Source organism: Pygocentrus nattereri, chromosome 23 (genome assembly GCF_015220715.1).
Source record: "Pygocentrus nattereri isolate fPygNat1 chromosome 23, fPygNat1.pri, whole genome shotgun sequence".
Taxonomy (NCBI): Eukaryota; Metazoa; Chordata; class Actinopteri; order Characiformes; family Serrasalmidae; genus Pygocentrus; species Pygocentrus nattereri.
This window is the reverse complement of record NC_051233.1, coordinates 13,267,463-13,288,914: the sequence shown is the minus strand read 5'-3', so window position 1 is coordinate 13,288,914 and position 21,452 is coordinate 13,267,463. Positions and strand designations below refer to the sequence as shown.

Below are 21,452 nucleotides of genomic sequence, written 5' to 3'. Positions count from 1 at the left end.
CAAGGATTAGAGAGTAGCCAGGGCTAGAGATGGTGCTCTGCGGCAACAGAAGCTTGGTTGTTTTTACTGCAGTGAGGAACACTGAAGCGAGAAAGTCTGAATGCACATCAGCGTTTATTTTACTCGTACACAAGCTAAACCCAACGTATAGTAAAACAAGCAAAAGGTGAGGAGCTGTAAGGTAAGTAAAGCTACACTTCTTAGAGAAACGAGTTCCAATCTCTCAACAGGTTTAGTAAGCTGTTTAACAGTAAAGTAGTCCACTCTAATTCCCTGTCAGTTTCCCAACGTGGCAGTAATTGCATTTTAAGCATTATCATCAGGATACTTGTCCATCAATATCTGATTACATTGTCCTATCACCCAGGCCTACTGCGTATACTGCTTTCTTAGTCGAGACCAATACAGTACCGTGCAAAGGGCAGAACCCAGATTTAATTTAATTACCTTCTAGTCAAAATAGAGTTATCCATGTTTCAGAAGATATTTCTGAGATTGTATATAAAACAATCCACTAGCACAAGGAAAGGGAAATTTTTGAGCTAAAAAATAAATAAAAGATGCAGTCATGGGGTGTCCAGGACTCTCCTAATTAACCTCTTAAATCCCCCCCGAGTGTCTTAGAATCACTTATATTATGCTGTCAGGCAAAAATAGATGCTTAAAGGCAAATTTAGGGAAAGGTTCTGCTACAATTGCTGAGCTTCTGAGTTCGGGATACTTTACTGCACTGCTCTCCTTCAGGTTGGCCCTGCAGCCTACTTTGCACACTGGGTACAGCTGTATGCAAATGTTTGGGTTCTGGTACAAATGGATTAGACAGCAGTTTTATACACTGTCCAGTTACTGTCCATTTTCTTTCCCCCCCACACCTCTACTTTTTGCGGTCCATTTTGAAGATGTCAAATCAACAACAGTAGCTCATCTGCTGCTGCACAGTTTGTGTTGGTCATCATCTAGTCCCTCATCAGTGGTCACAGGACGCTGCCTACAGGACGATGTTGGCTGGATATTTTTGGTTGGTGGACTGTTCTCAGTCCAGCAGTGACACTGAGGTGTTTAAAAACTCCATCAGCACTGCTGTGTCTGTGTTACTGCAGTGCTGATAATGATCCATCACCCAAATAATACCTGTTCTAAGGGGGTCCTGCCCACTGAAGAACAGGGTAAAAGGGGATAACAAAGTATGCAGAGAAACAGATGAACTACAGTCTGTAATTGTAGAACTACGGAGTGCACCTATATAGTAAGAGGAGCCGATAAAATTGACAATAAGTGTAGATACAAGGAGGTGTACTTAATGGAGTGGACAGCTGGTGTATGTAATAAGAATAGTTCAGTAACCAAAAAAAATGGTTTTGCCCTTTCAGTATAAAAAACAAACACAAAGCGTCTCTTAAAAAATAAGTGGAAGTGGAAAAATGCATTGTACATTAGGAGAAATAATGAGTATGGGATTTTTTGCCCACCCCCCACCCCCATGGCATTTATTCTACCTCCTTGTGGGATCTGATCCACACACACAGATCAAGAAAAGCAAACATTAAAATAACAAAAGTCAATCCGGGCCATCACAGGCTTCCCTAATGCAGAGTGTTGAATAGCCCTATTGATTTAGTAAACGTTCCCCACATTCCCTGGGGTGCCTCACACAGAGCTAATGAAAAACAAGAGCTAGGTCCATCAAAGGCAAGTCCCTCCAACCTACTCTGAAAACAGACATGAGCAAACGCATGTGGAGAGATTGGACGTGGGAGAGATCATGACCTGTAATAGATATTGATCTATTTACATAACGTGCAAAGCAATATGAGACTAAATCTGTATTGATAAGCTTCAGGGGCCCAATATCAACACAGCATACTCAATGGTCAGTGACTATACAGTTTTGAATCAACTATGCACAAAATCAGAGACAGATGGCAGACATAAGTAGCTGCTCTCAGAACAGACAGAGCTTGGCACTCTCAGGGCTTGAACACAACAGACATAACAAATGCCCCATAGAGGAAACGGACGAGCATAGCTCAGTAATTAAATCAAACAGACAGCCTGTGGTCATCTCTGTATCTCTGCTATCTTGTCATTGTGGCACAGGCATGCTGAGGACAGATGAGGCGGCTCATGCTAATGACCGAGCGGAGGCCCAAGCCCTGGAGTGGAGATGACTCCACTCTTGACAATTCCAGACCACAGGTCTTACTCCTTCAGCAGTCACTGTTTATGATGCTCTGTCCACAGAGCCACACAGAGGGTTTGATAATTATTGTATACCAAGTTGGCCACAATTATCATAATTTCATCAGTTAGATTCTAACTGGCCATTTCAACCTTTTCAAACAGTTACTTCAGTGTTTTTGAATAAATATGTGTCCCATATGAGTCTAAAGATCAGTGTGTAACATTAACAATGGTCACTACTGAAACAAAATTTCTACACTGAAGTAAACTTTTTTTTGTGTTTTAATGAGAAATATTATGATTTTATGTGTGCACAACTGTTCAAAGCTAAGTTTGCTAGTGTTTTTGAGCCCTGATCAACATAAAATAAAGCTGTCACTACTGAAACATTTGGGAAAGTTTGGTAAGTTTACCTACCACACCTGCACCAGCTAATCAACCTGTTTCCAAGTCTCTGATTGGCTGGATCAGTTAGAGTTAAGTAAGGGACAGGGCAGCTTATTGCATACAGGCTGGAAGTAAACTGCAGGAATGTAGTTCTCCTGGACCACTGGTATAGGATGATTCAAAGCAAAAGCAATCTTATATATATATATATATATATATATATATATATATATATATATATATACATACATACATACATACATACACACACACATATGCCTGAGTAGCCTGACCACTACTACTATTGTTTTCTACAAAGCTTTTTATTACAAATTATGTGCATAACAATTTTCATGAAAATTAAAATCCTTGAAATTCGAACATTAATTCCAGAATTTCAGTATTTGGTCGAGCTGACTACAAGTTTGTGCAACAGCCTCTGATTAGCAGGTCAAATCCACCTAAGAATTGTCTGAATATGGATTTAATGGAGGTGATAAAACAAAATATGCTTCAGTTTGAACAGTGACCTCGTAACAACAAAATCATCTATACTCTTTATTTTACTTCTCATAACTTTATTTTGTTTCCATATTTTGTTGTTGACTTTCTGTTGTTTATTTCCTGTTATTTCAAGTAAAAAAAAAAAAATTTGTAATGTGGTCTCAGACTTCTGGGTTCCACCAATGTGTGAATAAGGATCACTGACATGAGATGCCCATAATTTTCCCAAAATAATTTAATACATAACATATATCTAATTCTTAAACAATTCCTCTTCTATGTGAAACAATTTTACTACATTCATATACAATTCATTTTAGCTTCTTTTGCCTTCAAAAACTCTAAAAATGGCAGGTGGTGCAATCATGTACACTAATAAGGGAAATTATCAAAAAAACTAATTATATAAAATCCTAAACAAAATCTATATGGTTACTTTCCCTTACTGTCACACTGATTTATGCTTTCCCTCCCCATTTTACCAAGAATACCTCGAGTGCACATGATCAAAACTTTACATTTTTGTCATTCATGTTTTATCACACAGGCAAATGTATCTCACACCAAAAGAGCAAGACTTCATTCAGCACTGCGTACACACCCTCACAAATGCCCCTGACACATACTAAAATTCCCCTGACCGCTTTCCCACTAGACTAATCGGACACTAGGATGTGCTAGAACAACAGAGCAACAAACATGGAGACGCTTCTCGAGTTACAGCTCCCCAAGGCACTCACTTTTACATAAGTGACAATGACTAACCGTAACCACGGAAATGCAGGAGGGATGCTAGCAAGCCTGTGAGCTAGCTCACCCCTCCGGGGACCGCTAACTTTTGAGGCTTTGTTTTAAAAACACGGCGCTTCATCAAGCCAGTCGTCCGTTTCCTCCAGCACATAATACATTTCTCATGAGGACGGCCAAATTTCCTGTTTTTTTAATGAATTTGTGGATTCCATGTTTCAAACAGTCTCACGCTCCACAGAAATACAGGCCTCTGAAATCTCTGCTCTACCTGGCAAATTGTAACAAACCTTATTGGAATATTTTTTATTTGGCTCCAGGGTCACTCAGACACCCACCTGTTGGAACTCAGCAATGTTTCATTACTTTGAAAATGACTGCAAATTGCTTTGAATGTGTATTAAGAGGTGGGAGTCTCAAAACCCCAAGATTGGATTAAAAAAATTAAATAAATGCAGCTCACACACAGCTCACTTACTACATCTAAGGAGCCTTGAAAAGTCTTTTGGCATGTGTTTAAAAGAAAAACACAGTAGAAAAAAAAGTATTCATTTAGCCAATCTTTTTTGATATTTATGTAACATTGTATACAACATAGCCTATAAAAAGGCTGTGTGGTATTGGACATTTTTCATATCTCCCATCCGTCTTTTTTGCCATCTTGTTCTGCATTATTTCAAAATTGAATAAAACAGCATCAGAAGTCTGCTTACATGGTCACTAAATAGATGAACACAGTGCACAATTTGCAAGCCATCATTTAATAAAGGTCAAACCATCTATCTTAACAATTTATGACTATTAAGCAGTGCTGTAAACTAGCAGAGAGAAGCTGGTTAGCACTAGCTTAGCTAGCATGATAACATATCTGTTCTCCAAAGAACACGTTTGATTCTAGCTACCTACAGCAAAGGCACAAGTTTAGATGATAATGATTCCAACCTGAGTTAGTCAAGTCAAACACTTGGTGCTGAATGGACAGAATGGCAAAATTAAACCTGTTCTGTGATGTTTGGATGTATAGCCTGATCGGCTAACTAAAGCTAGCTTAGAGAACACACTACAGACCCAAATACTGCCATACATCATAGTACAGGCCTGATTCTGAGTAACTGGTGCTTTGTAGAAACGAGCGTAGAAAATTGAGTGAAGTGTGTTGAAGTGACAGAAAGCTGAAGTTAAACCTGTTCTGTGGTGTCTGGGACTGTAGCATTTTGGCTAAGCTTACAAGCGTTTAGTTAGCAGGCCAAACACGCCACACATCACAGCACAGGCCTGGTTCTGACTAACTGCTGCTGTGCTGGAACAAGCGTAGAGAATAAAAACTAATGTCTGAGAGAGTGAAAGTCGGAGTTGGAGCGACTGAAATCATGCAGTACCTGTTCTGTGGAGTTTAGAACTTTCCCAGATGAAAGAAATACTTTAAATGAGATCACCTCTAAAGCTCATGTTCTTCTCAAAGTGAGACTTAAGCCATTTTCTGAATTCCTGAGAAATAACCCCTTAGATTTTCTCATTTTGATCAAAACATTGTCACACATGTGGACGAACTCTTCTGTGTCTGACTCGTCTCACCCCAGTCTTAGAATATAATTTTTTTTTCCTTAAGAAAAGAAAAATCTCATTGTTCTCATTGATCTCACACTTTTCTCATTCATCAGTAGAACGTCTTTCAATTTAATGCTGAGGTTAATCTCCTCTTTTCTTGTAAGGGGACATAGAGCAGAAAGAATTCAGAAATCAGTGATTCTGACAGCTTAGTTAGGTGGCCAAACGCACCACACACCACAGCACAGGCTTGGCTCCGGCTGATCACACCCATTAGAGGATATCTGAGAGTGCAAAGTCAAAGATTGAAAGTTGGACTCAAACGTGCTCTGTGGTGTGTGTAGCTCTTAGCCATCGATGAGCCACTGTCACTCTTCATTTTTCTGAGGTTTCTCCTGCCTTTGATTTTTCCTCTCTTTCTGCCAGTGCCACCTATCGGTCAGCTCCTACGCCAATAATCAGTGAGTCATCTAAAATATAAATGCTTGCAAGGTGTTTTATTTTACAGATTTATTAGCAAATTTTACAAGTTTACCTTACTTCTATGGTCATCTACCATCTACCAAAATATCATTCATTTTCAGCTTTTGTTTTCTTTAGGATTATAGAAGAGTCTGTCTATTGGATGACCATCTTGCTAACATCCCCTAGACAGATATTTCCAGGCAAACAAGACCAGGCATCTATATTTTTGAAAAGAAGGAGACCTTTAAACCCCAAACTAAAAGCAAAATTAACATTTTGCTGGTAAAATCTTGCAAAAACAGCAAAAAGATTTTTTGGGTTGTTCTGGCTTCCAAGCATATGTATCTCAACGAGTGGGAACAAACCCAACATTCATGTCTTATCATTATTGTAGCTTTTATTTTGAAAGTTTTTAGATTTAATTACCTTATTACCAGTATGACAGTGTTAATATACGTTCAGTGCAACTCTTGTTGCCCTACAGTACGTGGTTCACAACACAGTACACAGTTGTGGCAGAGCGAGTACTGATGTCATTAAAAGGATGGCAGTGCATGTCAGACTGACACACCGTTCACACCAGCAGCGACTTATCGCCTGTGGGTGCTTCTAAATTCCGGACCAATAACTGCCACGGTTTCACTGATGCCAAGCACAAATTAGATGCATTCCCACTACAATACATTGGTGTAAAAACGCTTGTGTGCTTATTTTTATTTAATCCCTGTGTCTGTCTGGTCAGTTTGTGAGGAAAACAATATTTGGTTGCACTTTTGCCATTATTCAGTCTCTAGTTGCTCCTTATTTGAATAGTGTTAAACTCTGCTTAACTTTGTCACATCACTAACTCCGCCCACTTTGCCTCACCAACGTTTGTGCTGTTTCCTGTCACCAGAAATCGCCAGCTTTCATCAAAAATGAATCCATTTTAGAGGCCGGTTGGAATTTATTTTAATATTAGTGAGTTTCTGAGAAAAACAGACACAAAGCAAATAAATAACTATGAACGGAATGTTCTCAGGCAGTTTAAGTCTGCTGCACAGTATATTATATATCTAAAGACTGCCTAGTGTTTTTGATCATTTTCTTAAGCCCTCTGCAGCTCTGCAAGTGCTAGATAATAACTCACAGTACTCAATGCCCAGGACGATATCTCTGAAGTAGAGGCGTGCCTGCTCTTCACTGAAGGGGTTTTCTGTAGGTACCTCCATCACAGGCCTGGAAGGGAGGGGGAGAGAGAGAGAGCGAGAGAGAGAGCGAGAGAGCGAGAGAGAGAGCGAGAGAGAGAGAGAGAGAGAGAGCGAGAGAGAGAGCGAGAGAGAGAGCGAGAGAGAGAGAGAGCGAGCGAGAGAGGGAGAGAGAGAGGGAGAGAGAGAGCGAGAGAGAGCGAGAGGGAGAGAGAGAGAGCGAGAGAGAGAGCGAGAGCGAGAGAGAGAGAGCGAGAGAGAGAGAGAGAGAGAGCGAGAGAGAGAGAGCGAGAGAGAGAGAGCGAGAGAGAGAGAGCGAGAGAGAGAGAGCGAGAGCGAGAGCGAGAGAGAGAGAGAGAGAGAGAGAGAGAGAGAGAGAGAGAGAGAGCATGTCTGTAATTGAGAGTTCAATAGAGGTCTAATACTTGAAGAGTCTCATTACAAAGAGAGGTTTAAACACGGCGTTTGAAGCCAGAGGCTCTACGAACCAGAGGAGCTGAGCAGTGAGAGGACACTACAGCGCACAGTTCAGATAAATCCTCCAAACACTACAGCCCGTCAAGAGATTTACATAAAAAAAAAACCTCCCCGCATCATTCATAACCTACAGACACGCCAGCACAACGCTGAGGAAAGGGCCAATTCAGGCCGTTTTGCTGGATAACAGAGCATTCTGGAATTACCAAAGCAGATCCTTTGCTTTTCACTGAGAACAGATGCACAAAGCAGAGCGAGACGAAATAACACATTCACCCTCCACACCGCAGCAGAGCCGATTAGCTGGCCGAAGTTGCTTTCAATTACAACTAAATGTCACATTGTAAAAAGAATAGAGTCGTGTGGTGAAGCGGGATGCTGCCTGCCCTTTTATAACACTTCACTGAGACTGCAGGGAACTAGCACAGCTTAATTTCTGAAAGAGAGACAGAGAGAGAGAGAGAGAGAGAGAGAGAGAGAGAGAGAGAGAGGCAAGAGAGACAAAGACAGAAACGAAGAAAAAGATGATGAGAAAAAGAGAAAGAAAACGATGAGAAAAAGAAAGAAAAACAAAATGGAGAGAAACAAAAGAAAAAGAGAAAGAAAAAAGAAAAATGGAGAGATAAAAAGAAAAAGAGAAAACAGAGAGAGGGTACAGAGAGAGACAGATAAAGCCAAAAAGAAAGAGAGAAACAAAAAAGAGAGAGACAGAAAGAAAAAGAGAGAAAGAGTGAGGCAAAGAAAGAGAGAGAAATAGAGATAACGACAGAGAACAGAAACAGAGAAATACAAAGAGAAAAAATAAAAAAAGGAAGAGAAATACAAAGAAAGAAAAAACAAGAAGAAGAAGGAGAGAAGAAGGAGAATCATACAGAGAAAAAGAGATGAGAGAGAAATAAACTTATTATTCAGCAAATTCAGTTATTCATCCAAAAGTTAGTCATCATATACATTATTGGGCATCACAATGAAGTGACATGTGGGCTATGTAGAAGTCAAGCCCTGCAGTCTGATCAACAACAAACCGTATTCAAAAATGTAGTGAATAATAATAATAATAAAAAAGAACAGAAAATGAGGCACGACCAACAGAAAAAATAACAACAGAATTAACTGTAAAGTGAAAGCATAAGCATGTAATGAATCCTTTGGGAAGGCAGGAGCAGAAGGGGCAAATGGAGGTGGAATGGCAGAGCTGAAGAGCTGATAGCTATGCTAGAGAGGACAGGTATGAATGGAGGGATGGAGAGAGGCAGAGAGAGAAAGGCAGTGAGGAGCCAAAGCTTCAATTACACACGAGAGAGGATACAACACTCACCCTTTCTGCATTAGTTCAAACACTGGGGGGAGAGAGTGAGAGAGAGAGAGAGAGAGAGAGAGAGAGAGAGAGAGAGAGAGAGAGAGAGAGAGAGAGAGGGAGAGAGAGAGAGAGAGAGAGAGCGCTGTATTAAAATATACAGATCAGTTCTACTGCATATAATGTAGAAAATACATCCACTATAGATCAATTCACTGCCTCATTTCTCTCTGCAAACTGAACTGAGAAGATCATTGGTTCTGCACGTGTCCAAGCACACTGTGATAAATTTGATACCTTTGACCAAGAGTAATCTGATCAACACTACAACAGCACTAATTTCCACTTAACCCTTTGTGGATTTGCAATGTTATGTTAGCGATAAGCCAGCACTGTGTTACATCACCTTTCCACCTTTCTACCAATACCTAATGATCATTTGGAGACTGAAGACATCAATTGATACAGCTTGAAAAGCAAGTATTCTGCGGTGCAGATGTACAAAGCCTTTGTTGTCATATTTTAGGCTTAACAAAACACATTTTCATTGAGAGACTGGGCGGCACGTAGGTCAGTCTAGCACCCACATTGATTATGCAGCCATGCTGTTGTAACATACAGGATGTGGTTAACTATTGTCATGTTAAAATAAGCATGGACAATATCGGCAATAATTTGTTCAACATGTATACAAGCACACTTCAGTTATGTGATACTGTGAAAACTCAGTCTACATGAGTCGCTCCATAATCAGATTTCTTTCCCGCTTTCACGTTATTCTTTATTCAGATTCAGAAAAAAAGCAGGAAACACATTTAACAGAAAAATAAAGAGCAAACACTGCCAGTATCTGTCCACTCCTTGCTTTTGTGGACTCTACTGCTACTTTAACTCTTCTATCCTTCCAGTCTTAAAACCAACCATTTACAGCTGTGACCTCCCAACAAAAGCTGTTCCCAAAGCTCTCTCTGACATTATAAACGTTACAGACATCAGTGTCATGATGCTGTTACAGAGAAAAGGAAATACATTAAAAAAGATGCAAATTTGAAATAGAACACTCAAACGGGACATCTGCGAAGTGGAGTAAGGTTTTATGGACTGAATTTGTACTTAGGATTAAAAGGATAATGAGAAGCAGAAACTGCAACTAACTCAAGACTGAACTTTGGAGGTGTGGAAGATATCCCTACAGATTTTACTGAAACGTTGACGGGAAGTATGAATGGCTCCTGAAAGTTCAAAAGGTAAAGAGTGGACCCACCAATTACTGGGGAAAAAATGACATTCACCTGATGAAGTCTTTGGGTAAATTTCTATTAAACATGTTTTTCTTTATTTTCCTGAGATTTAAAAATAACATTTCATAGCTGTTCTTATTAAAAATAAATAAAAAGGTGGTCTTTGACTTGAGTAGTGTACATGTCTCAGATGTAATTGACATTTGAGAATTAGCTGGAAAATTTGTGTTAGATGAGCAATTTTATTATATACTGTTAGAACATGCAGATTTATGAAGAGTGAATCAAAGCTACTATTGAAAGTGCTGCTTACTGCCAGAATCTACAGTGATCAGTGGTCTCCAAACCTGGCCCTTGAGAGTGGCCACACCCCTTAGTTAACTCAAACACAATTGATTCAGCCAATCAGGGACATGGAAATAGGCTCATTACCTGAAAGAGGTGTGGCAAATTGTAGTTGGAACTAGGTTCTGCAGTTAGCTATCCAGGACCAGGGTTGGAAACCATTGGTGTGGGGATTGGTATTTTCAAAATGGCCAGGAGGTGCAAGCATAAAATTCCAGCATCGCAGACAAAGGCACTCCGTTGTTTGGAACAAGAGTTCTTCAAACTCCCCAAATTGCATTCTTTTTTCATTTGTCCTGCTTGTCAGTGAGAGCAGCAGGGGGGAGATGAGCTTCCATCCACAGTCTCCACCACTGTAATAGAGCACTTGTCTGCAAAATTTGCTAAATCGATTTCTTTCCTCTGACGATGGGCTCTGGGCTTTCTCGGCTGCTTGCTGCTGGTAGGTGAAGGAAGATTGTGTAAGGTGTGTAGAGCTGGGGTCTCAAACTCAAATTACTTTGGGTGCCACTAGGTGATCATCTAAGAGGGGGCCAGTTAAAAAAATGCAGGGTCCCATTTTTTGTGTATGAGGTTTAACTACTCAACACATACAGTAATTTAAGTGGATCTTAGTCAATGTTTATTAGCAACTATTCGGTCACCACAAACCATAAACAAAAACAACAACAAGTACCACTAATACTACTACTGCAGATAATAATAATAATAATAATAATAATAATAATATTACTAATAATCATCATCATTTAGTATTATTACAGTTAGTTTGGTTAGTTTTGCATTCTCGTTGAATTTGTTTGGTCATTTTATTTTCATGCTGAGGCTGAATCTCAAATTTTGGTTATTTTACAAAGGCTTCCAACATGGCCCAGCCAATCAGATTTCAGGATATGAAATATCTGTTTTAGAAAAAAAAGGTGTTTGTCAGGACACCTTAAAACAGTTTCAATGGAGACATGTCCAGTACTCTTAAAGCTCCTCAGCTGTTGTCTTGCAAAATCATGCCAGCAAAAGTCACCCACGTAGATCACTAACATCATAATCTACATCAGGTAAGATGCCAAAATGATCATTTCTCCATGTTTTCCAGATACTTTACTGCCCACAAAACGTATGTCATATATAACATAGCTTATGGGGTGTTATCACCTGGATATTAGACTGAGTTTGGTCTGTGAATAAATTTCTGTGGTGCCCCTTGCCCCTTTGACAGTTGCCCAGCTGGTAGATCCAGCCATGGTTTTGACGAGTCCTTGTTTTTTTTTTCTCTACTTTTATACAGTTGTATGCAAAGGTTTGGGTGGCCCTGGTCAAATGATATGTTTTGTTGATTTTTCAAGTGACATTAAGTTAATATATCCTCTACAGAGAACACATCTCTGCACATTACAATGTACAACTGTTTATTCATATATTGCCCCCCCACATGTTAAACTCTGCAACTGAACAGAAATTACTGTGCACTAAATTCCATAGAACAGTTCAATCTTTATGTTTGTTTCCTGTAGAGGATACATTCACTTATCTTCACAGTGTCTTGGTGCCACAAAGTGAAAGACAGTTGCATCAAAAAAGTGAAAGACTCTGTTGCATCACTGGCTACAGAGTTCGAAACGGCCTCTCGAAGCAACACCAACACAAGAACTGTGCATGAGGACCTTCATGAAATGGATTTCCATGGCCAAGCAGCTGCAGTGGCTGCAGAGCCCTGACCTCAACCCTACTGAACACCTTTGGGATGAACTGTAGTGTCGACTGCCAAAGCTGGGCCTTCTCATCCAACATCAGCCATTTTAATGGCAAAATAATCATTTACTTGTAAGTTGAATAGAAATTCAATATTTTGGCAGATTGTTGTGTATCTGAACAGTTCAATGCCCTTACCCATGTGCAGATTGTCCTCAGCTGGGTCATCCAGCACCTGGAAAAGAAACATTATGTAGATCAAAAGCTCCCACAGGCCCTTTCTGTGCTGCACTGGTGTTAATATCAATGTCGAAGAGATGTCGAGCATGACCCAGAATTCTGCAAACTGGATTACGCAACATACAAATCACACTACATAACATACAAAACAAGGACGCAAGCTAAAATGAGAACAAAAACGGAACACGGGATGAATGTTGTCCCCTGTGGAGCATATTTATTATCTTTCTGCACTGTTCCTACAATGACTAGAGAAGCTTTTGAAGCTACAAAGTCATGCAGAAGTCTATTGAACTACAGTACAGCACACCAGACAGTGTATTATTGTAGACAATAACGCGGGAAAACAGAGAACAGTAAAAAGCTATTTATGAACAAACTGACAACCATGGAGTGGAGCACTGCCTACTTACTGAAGTCTCATTTAGCTCTAGCCCAGCCCTCTCACTCTTTCCCTCTTTTGGCCTTTCTCTAAAAGCCTGTGATTGAAGGACTCTCCAACAGGGCCATGCTGAGAGCTCAGCAGTGCCCCCCCTTTTCTCTTCAGCATCTTTCCATCCCACCATTTTTGCTCGCTCTCCTCCAATCGATCTCCTTCTTTTTGTCTGATCTTAAAGGTACAAAGGATTCCTCGGTTCAATAATGTTGGCTAATTTCTGAAAAACTGCCATTTGCTTTGTCCCCCTGCTAGATGACCAGCTGCGTGACTCAGTTTTCAAGTTCTGATTGCACTGAATCACATTCTTTTAATCTTCAGTTCAATTCTCAGGGCGCTTCTCTCGCTTTCTCTCTCCACAGAACCACATCAGTCACTTAGGCTGACTCATTTAAGCCTCAGGCACCGTTCCGAAAAGCACTGCTCAAACAAACTTTTTAAAAGCCTGAAACCTCGGCCTGAATCTCAGCATCTCAGCTCACATGAAAGGCTTATTTCTAAGTGTAAAAGGACCAGCGCTAACCTCCACCAGCTTGACGATGTTGAGGTGGTCGAGCTTTTTGAGGATGGCGATCTCTTGGTAGACCCTCTCCAGGGGCCCAAGCACTTTAGGCTGCTCACCCAGGGCTGCTTTCGGACCCCGTGGAGGAGGGCGGCCTGCACAAAGAGTAGGAGCAGTGTTTAAAAAGAGGCAAAGGAACTGGAGATAGTGAGCTTTAACAAGCAATATAGATTCTAATGGGCAGTGTTTCTCAATCCTGGTCATGGAATACCACTGATCTGCATGCTGTAGTGTTCTCCTCACTCTAACGTATTCACTTCAACTCAAGAATCCCTGTTAATCAGTTCATTAGGCAGGGACAGTGGTACTCCAGGACCAGGATTGAGAAAACTGCTATAATATACGGACACTTTAAGGTTAATAGTGATGCCAACAGACCTTTGAAGACCTAAGCAGATGTCTGTAAGGGAGAGATGAATGCCATTTTCGAAAATCGCTGCTCTCTCACCCTGTGATAAAAATGTTCTGGACAGATTTTTGTCCTTTTTACACTTGAATGTCAAGTGATCCTTTGAATTTTGAATAATGCAAGCAAGAGAATACTCCTGGACTGGAATGATGCACAAAACCAGTCTACCAATATAAACTATGATGCATTATATGGATAAAAGCATGCGAACATCTGACCATCTATATGAGCTAAAACCAGGGTTGGGACAGCTACTGAAAAATTTGTAGTTAGCTACTTTGTGGCTACTTTCTCAAAATGTGTAACTAGCTACAATTTAGCTACTTTTCTAGAAAGATTAGTGGCTACATTTTAGCTACTTTTTGAAAAGTAGTGCGTTACTTTTTAGCTACTTTCAAAGCGTGATTGCCAGAATGTTTGGTTGTGAATGTCCACCTGACACACCAAGCAAGCCCAACTGATAGTGTGAACAAGACACTGCATTTAATCCTGTGCCAGAAACACAACTGAAAAGCTACAAATATATAAAAATATCACCAAAAAGTGTAACCAACAATCAAACTTACACACCCAAAGGCGTGATATCCAGCAAAAATTAAGACTTAATTAAGGCAAAGTCAATCATTCCAGGTTTTTCATAAAAAAAAAAACAAAAAAAAAAAAAAACAGTTCTACAGTTACAGACTGTAGTCCATCTGTTTCTTTGATACCTTGTTAGCCCCCTTTTACCCTATTCTTTAGTGGTCAGGACCCCCATGGACCCTCACAGAGCAGGTACTATTTGGATGGTGGATCATTCTCAGCACTGCAGTAACACTGACATGGTGGTAAGGGGTTAGTGGGTGTTCCACTGGTCTGAGTGGATCAGACACAGCAGTGCTGCTGGAGTTTTTAAACGACTAGGGGACGACTAGGGGATGATTAGCTCATACTGTTCAGCAAGACATGTCATCTCTCTTTTTACATCTACAGGGTGAATCGACAGCAGGTGCGTCTAATAGAATGGACAGTGAGTGGACACAGTGTTTAAAAATGAGCATAGAAACAAGGAGGTGGTCATAATGCTATGTTTGATTGGTTTATGAACAGACGTGACATTCAGAGACTTTATTAAACTTCAGCAACACTTTAGCCTCAAAATTCTTATGAGTGACTCTGACTCTGTTTGGGGTGAGAATCAGGCCTGCATAATCTCTCCACTGCTGCAGAGCTGATTTTTGGAGGTAACACAACTGCTAATTCACCAACCTCTAACGCTGAAGACTGACACACAGACTGTTGATCACACCAACGCAGAGAACGAAACGAATCGATAATTTGGAGATGAATGGACGTCACTTAAATTTACATTTATAAAATCACTGGTTTCCTGATACGCTTTATCTGCAGCAACTTGCGAAAATGAAGTCAGCTTCTCTTTCGAATTCTCCCGCTCCACCTTGAATGCCGCAGCAGTACAATCTGGCACCATTTAAGGTGGAACCATTTGAACTAGAAGCCGGAGGATGAGAAGTGACTTCAACCTCATAAAAAGTCAAACAATGAGAGACATTTTATAAGAAACTCACGGAGAAGTTTCCTAAGAAGCGAGAAAAGCGGATATAACTGAGCTAAAGGTTAAAGCAGAGCAAAATCCGGGTTTGTGTTTATATTTTTAGCCTGTACTACAACATCAGCACACAGAGACATAATTACAGCCAAGATGGTAAAAGGACAGAAAATGTTGTGGTTCTGTGGAATTGTTAGCCTTATTATTATTATTTTTATTACTCTTTTGAGATTTATTAAAGAAAGCTTATGTTTAGCATTGAAAGCTTAATGGTCATATTGTTCAACTATAAGGCTGGAATAGATAAGAGCTAAGAGTCAGCACATAAGACTGTGTGCTGACTAACGGTGGAATGAATAAGGACGTCAGATAACAGAAAACAGCTCAAAGCTGATAGTAGCAGACACTGCGATCAGCCCACCATACATGTGTTTCATCCCATCAGATAAGCAGAGCCATTGTGTGAAAAGCGGGAGGAGTTGATAAACACAGGAAACACCTTGAGCTGACCGTTGCAGAAGCGCTCACTTCTCAAGCACATACTTACACCTCCATGATATCGTTTGGTGAGATGTGCTAACGCACACATTTGAGGCTTGATGGAATCTACTGATATCTTGGGTAAGGGAGGAGCGGTCATGAGAGTATAAAAAGGGAGTCTGATGAGAAGAGGTCAGAGCTTACTTGGGAGATACATGATGCATGTTGTCTGTTTGTAACCTCTCCAGAATTCTGTAATAAAACTTTGTTTGTTTCACTTCAGTCTGATCTACTCGTCTCATTTTTTGCATCAACGGACATGCAGGACTGGTTTCGTCCACAGTTCCCAAGTTGGTTTCATTATTGCTGAATGGACAAAATGGCTCTTATTAACATTTTGGTTGTGACCCCTGAGTTAAGCCTATAGTTAGGGGTGATCAACGCAGCTCAGTCAGGTTTGCACAATCGCCACCAGTCCAGTTAACGACCACATTCTGTGGTTCAGGTTTACTCGGATTGACTGAAGCCTGTAGCGAAATGTTTGCTATAGCTACACAAAAAAATTGCAGGCACTACAGCTACATTTCATGAAACTGTAGCAGCTACAGCTACTATCTACTAATATTTGTAGTTAGCTACAAAAAGTAGTGCGCTACTTTGCTGCTCCCCCATCCCTGGCTAAAATCATGGGCATTAATAAGGAGTTGCCCAGCCTGTGCGGCTATAACATCCTCCATTTTTCTGGGAAGCCTTCCACAAGATTTTGGAGGGTGTCTGTGGGAATTTTTACCCATTCAGTTAAAAGAGCATTTGTGAAATCAGGCACTGGTGTTGGGCAAGAAGGCCTGGCTCACAGTCAATGGTCAAGGTCAACCCAGAGGTGTTCAGAAGGAATTGAGATCAGTGCTCTGTGCAGGCCACTGAAGGTCCTCCACACAAAACTAATCAAACCTCGTCTTTATAGACCTTGCTTTGTGCACAGGAGCACAGTCTGGAACAAGAACAGATCTTCCCCAAACTGTTGTCACTACATTGTAAGTATATAATTGTCTAAAATGTCTGTGTTCTAGCATTAACGTCACCCTTCACTAGAATTAAGGGGTCCAAACCCTGAAAAACAGCCCAGACCATTATCCCTCCTCTGCCAAACTCTACTGATTGCACTATGCATTCCAGGAAAGTGTTCTCCTCTCATCTTCGTAGCTGAGCTGTTTCTACTTTCATTTCACAATAATAGCACTTACAGCTGTCTGGGGCAGAGCTAGCAGGGCAGTAATACTGCCCTCACTGCTAATGTATGTCTATGCAGATTGCAAGGCTATGTGGTTGATTTTGTAGACCTGTGCCAAAGTAACTACCAAGTTTGACACCAAGCTTTCATGTCAGCTGTCTTCTGATGCCAATTCAGTGCATAGCAATGTTAGTTTGCATGCAGCAATAGTCATATTTCAATGCTTTAACAACAAAAATAATTCAATTATTTCAATAATGTACAGGATCCAGTGATATTCAGAGGAAAATGTATGTACAGAAAACAATATAACTTTTGTAACATTTCTGTTCAGCACATGGACATTTTCAAAAATGGCATTCATTTTTTCCATACAGAAAAACTTGGTTAGACTCTGAGCTCATTATATGGGCTTGACGCTGACTACAGAATGATGCACCGTATCAGACAAACAAAATGTATGGTGTCAAATCCAATTCAAAATTTGCAAGCAAGGAAAACCACTCTCGTACGACGAAAACTACTCTTGTGCATGTGAAGCAAACCCTTCCCTTTACCAAGAAACAATTCAGTAATTACAAACAGAGCAGTAATGCCATTGCAGAGCAGAAGCTTAATAGCATGCAGAAAGAACAGGTGATTGTTGGAACAATTTTTCTTTGTGTATGAGCACTTCTGCTTCTGAGTAACTCTGGATACGAGTAGTTGTCTTCATGTGCGAGAGTAGTTTTCCCTCACTTGCAAATTTTGAATTGGATTTGATGCCACACATACAGAATTATACTTGAAAAAAACTCTGATGATATTTCCAAATTTTCCAAAAGTTACAATGAATGCAAGTCATTCCGAGTGGTTTATGGTGAAATGTGCCTAGATAAAAATGAGTCAAATTTGTTTACATTGGTGGTGACAGAAACTAGATGTCTGAAGCATTCAATGCCTCTTAGAGCTACCTCACAAAAAAGTTATTACACTAAAGGGTGTGGGAAACTTAAAAACAAACCTCTAGAACACAATCGTTTTAGGACAACGAAAAACATACATTAAATGAAGTGTGCCCAAACTTCTGAATGCACATAATACTGGTTGAAATATTAAGATATTTGAAAAAATATGTATTTGTAAGCACTGATTGCCAGTTAGTCCAAGCAGAAGAAACATTCATACGTGGAAATCCATACTGCTTCATCAGCTTCTTCTTAGAGACTACTTTCATCGCCTGGATGAAGTGAAATAGAGAGGTAGAAATAGTGGGAGAAAGAAAGAGAAGAACAAAAAAAATAATTAGCTGAAAGCTGAAACCATGATGTTCTCAAACAAACACTTTTTTTTTCATCCCTTTCCTCCATTGCACACAGAACGTCCCAATCACCATTACACCCGGAGGTGGCTGTCAAACACTTTTGAGAGGGTGACATAATCGGCTGACTTTCTTGCATTTCCATATTAATCAAACAAAGAGCCTTTATACGGTGCAGTCTGGCCAAGACCCCTCACCACCCCTCCCCCACCCCCCCAGCCTTAATGGAGCACTCCAGGTTCGCCTCCCAGCAGTGGCTCCGGCTAAGTGATTGCAAAAGTGATTATGGAAATCCACAAGCGAATATGGAAATTTGCCAATGAATAATTGAGTGGCAGATTCTCGAGAGTAATGAGCTCAAAAAAGGCTGCTCACCAACCAGCAGCTTTGGAACTCGGCAAAGTAATGTTCCAGGAAAAAAAAAAAAGATGGGATGGGCTGAAGGGAAAAAAAAAAAAAACAAACAGAAAGGAGGAATATGGTCATGTCCACAGGTTAAAATACAGAGCTCCAGCATCTCAGCTTTATGTCAATGGCAGAACTGAGTTCCACTGTAATTTGAGAGGGATGGACAAGATGATTTGTTTTACATCACAATAAATTATATCACAATATGCTTTTCTGAGCGTATCGTGGATATCGTCAGGACTTCGAGAACACTGACTGACGGCATGTTTCGTTACAAAAAGAGAACAATGAGGCCTGTATATTTAGATTTAGTGCACTTCAATGTGTGAAAGCACTGTATTAATAGTTTTAGAGCACTTTTTTAAACACACCATTACTAGTATTGTCTGTTCAAACTACACATCACAATATAGTGTGTTCAAGTATCAAGATACTATGTTTTTACCATGTCACCCATCTCTATAATTTAATGTCTGTCATATTTGATAATAATAACAATAATAATAATAATGATTACACACCATATCACTTTTTGTCTCGGGGTGCAAACGCAACATTTGTGTTGAGCCAAGGGCCAAAAAGACAATAAACAAGTAAAGAAGCTACAGTTGTATACAAAGGTTTGAATACCCAGCCAAACACAGAACTGTGCAAAACTCTTATTTAATTATTTAATCATTATTTAATTATTTAAAACTGTCCCCACAGTATTTTTTGGCAAAAAAAAACACATTGATAGAACAGATGCAAATAACCATAGAGCAAGATTGATTTATTTTGATAAAAGTAGTTGATATCTTGTAAGCTGGTTTGAATTGATATGTTTCATGCACCATCAGCACAGCTGAGTAAACATTATGAAGTACTGACTGACAAACCAAGTACTTGGTGATAACCACAGATAATACTGGGCTCCTATGAGAAAAAAAAGTTTTGGGAAAAGGCTACATAAAATCCCTTTTTATTGTATTAATGGTATTTGTATTCATATTAGAGTTTTTCCCAGCAAATAAATGTGACAAACCTCCTTACTGGGCCATTTTAATCACTGCAGCTAATTAGCCAGTTAGCTAACACTGGCTATGTTGGAGTTTTTAGCTTAAGAATGTCTATTATCTCTAAATGTCTTCGCAAACGCTACAGCACAGACTGACAGAGTTCATGGGTTAACTACATTAGCAACTTATCAATGTCAGCTGCAGTTTAGAATGAAATGCACTAGCACTCTCACTGGCAAGCCACATCGATGTTCACGCTTGTCTTTGCTCTCAGTTGGGCACATTTGTTTCTTTTCAACTGTCTTAAGCCCTATTTTGACGAAATTAGTCCTCCATTGTGAAGTGGATAATACCAGTTTACCACAGGGTGTCTAATGTTCATGGCCGATTGGCACAGGATTAGAAATCCCTGAATAAATGATAGAGATGAGAGTGGCTGCTTAATGCACTTCTTCACTTCAGAAAAAAAGAGTAGAAAACACGTCAAAACATTTCATTTTGCCATTATTGTGTTTAGTCTAACCATTTAGCTTGCTGTTTGAAGTGAATGCAGTGCGTCATTAGCATCAGCATTAGCTTTTTAGATCACTGCTAACAGTCAACTTCAAAAAAATCGAACGTTCTTCTGTAACTTGTTCCGAGTTGTACAAATGAGACAGGACGTTGTTATATATCGGCTTAATTTTAGCCTCAGAGGACACAAACACTTCTTTGAGTGCCTCATACTTTAGAAACTCCTTTTCTACAGAATGTGATAGCATGTTCATCTAATGTCGATTCAAACAGGGGCTATTTATATGGCTCGTTTCATGGAAGGTAAAAGGCGCTGGAATCTTTACTAAAGCTGGAGCATGCGGTCATTAAAAATGACTGACATGGCGCATTCAGACAGGATTAAAACCTCTGAGAAACATCGGAAAAGTTTGCATTACCACACCTCCCCATGTAAAGCCAATGCCAACCACACAGGGCTTTAGGCTTCAGCTTGTAAGCTGTTGAAGATAATGGTGGAACTGGCTATTTTGGTGTTATTTTGACTGCCAGTATTTATCTGAGGAACTAACCAGCTGTCCCAGCACTTCATATAACTCAGTTCTCTAGTCCACTACACAAATGTCTAAGCTACAGCCTTCTGGTATGTGCTGTAGATACAGAACAAGTAGCTTCCTTCTTGGCTTAAGGTTGGGTGGCCCACTTATTTTTTTCCATGTTTACAAGGCTGAGCCACATTTTATTGACAGCTGTCGGAACGTGAAGAAAATATCACAAAGTGTTGCAAAAAGACTAAAGAACCACAACATATGGAAGTTGGATGTCAGAGTTCGAAATTACATACACATTTTCGACCTCCTTCAAGCTACAGAGGGGCAGAAAAGCATGGACACCTCCATGAAGTAAGAGTATTGTTTGTAAGCTAGCCAGCTAATGTTGCTAATTTAATGTTGATGATGCCTTAACTTAAACTAATGCGTCATGACTGTCAGTATTATTAATAACATGCTAGCTGGCTATGTATTATTATGTATTTACCTTTTCAAAACAGTATTTATGTTGAGAGTAGCTGTAGATAGTTGGAGAGAGTTGTAGATTTAAGAGTCGTCACTTGCCGTGTCTGTATGTTGACTAATGTAAAGCAAATGTTCAAGCAGAGAAGTGGTACTTTATTACTAATGGTGGTGTGAGCAGCCATGTTGATATGATATCATACAATGAACTTCAAGTTGGAATACAATGAATTCGTAGTTGAGGTGGGTTTTTTTAGTACATGTAC

The 21,452-nt window shown here is 39.9% G+C and overlaps 1 protein-coding gene across 8 annotated transcripts in view; it reads right to left on the bottom strand.

Moving 5' to 3' along the window:
• The window catches only part of camkk1a (calcium/calmodulin-dependent protein kinase kinase 1, alpha a), a 145,289-nt gene that overhangs the window by 30,663 nt on the left and 93,174 nt on the right, over positions 1-21,452 (bottom strand). For all 8 annotated transcript variants that reach the window (XM_017701727.2, XM_037533128.1, XM_017701724.2 and 5 more), the window contains 5 exons: positions 18,143-18,194; positions 13,268-13,401; positions 12,267-12,303; positions 8,815-8,836; positions 6,962-7,050 (listed from right to left, as the gene is read on the bottom strand). In XM_017701727.2, the coding sequence (XP_017557216.1) occupies positions 6,962-7,050; positions 8,815-8,836; positions 12,267-12,303; positions 13,268-13,401; positions 18,143-18,194 (334 nt within the window). The remainder of the gene's footprint in view (positions 1-6,961; positions 7,051-8,814; positions 8,837-12,266; positions 12,304-13,267; positions 13,402-18,142; positions 18,195-21,452) is intronic.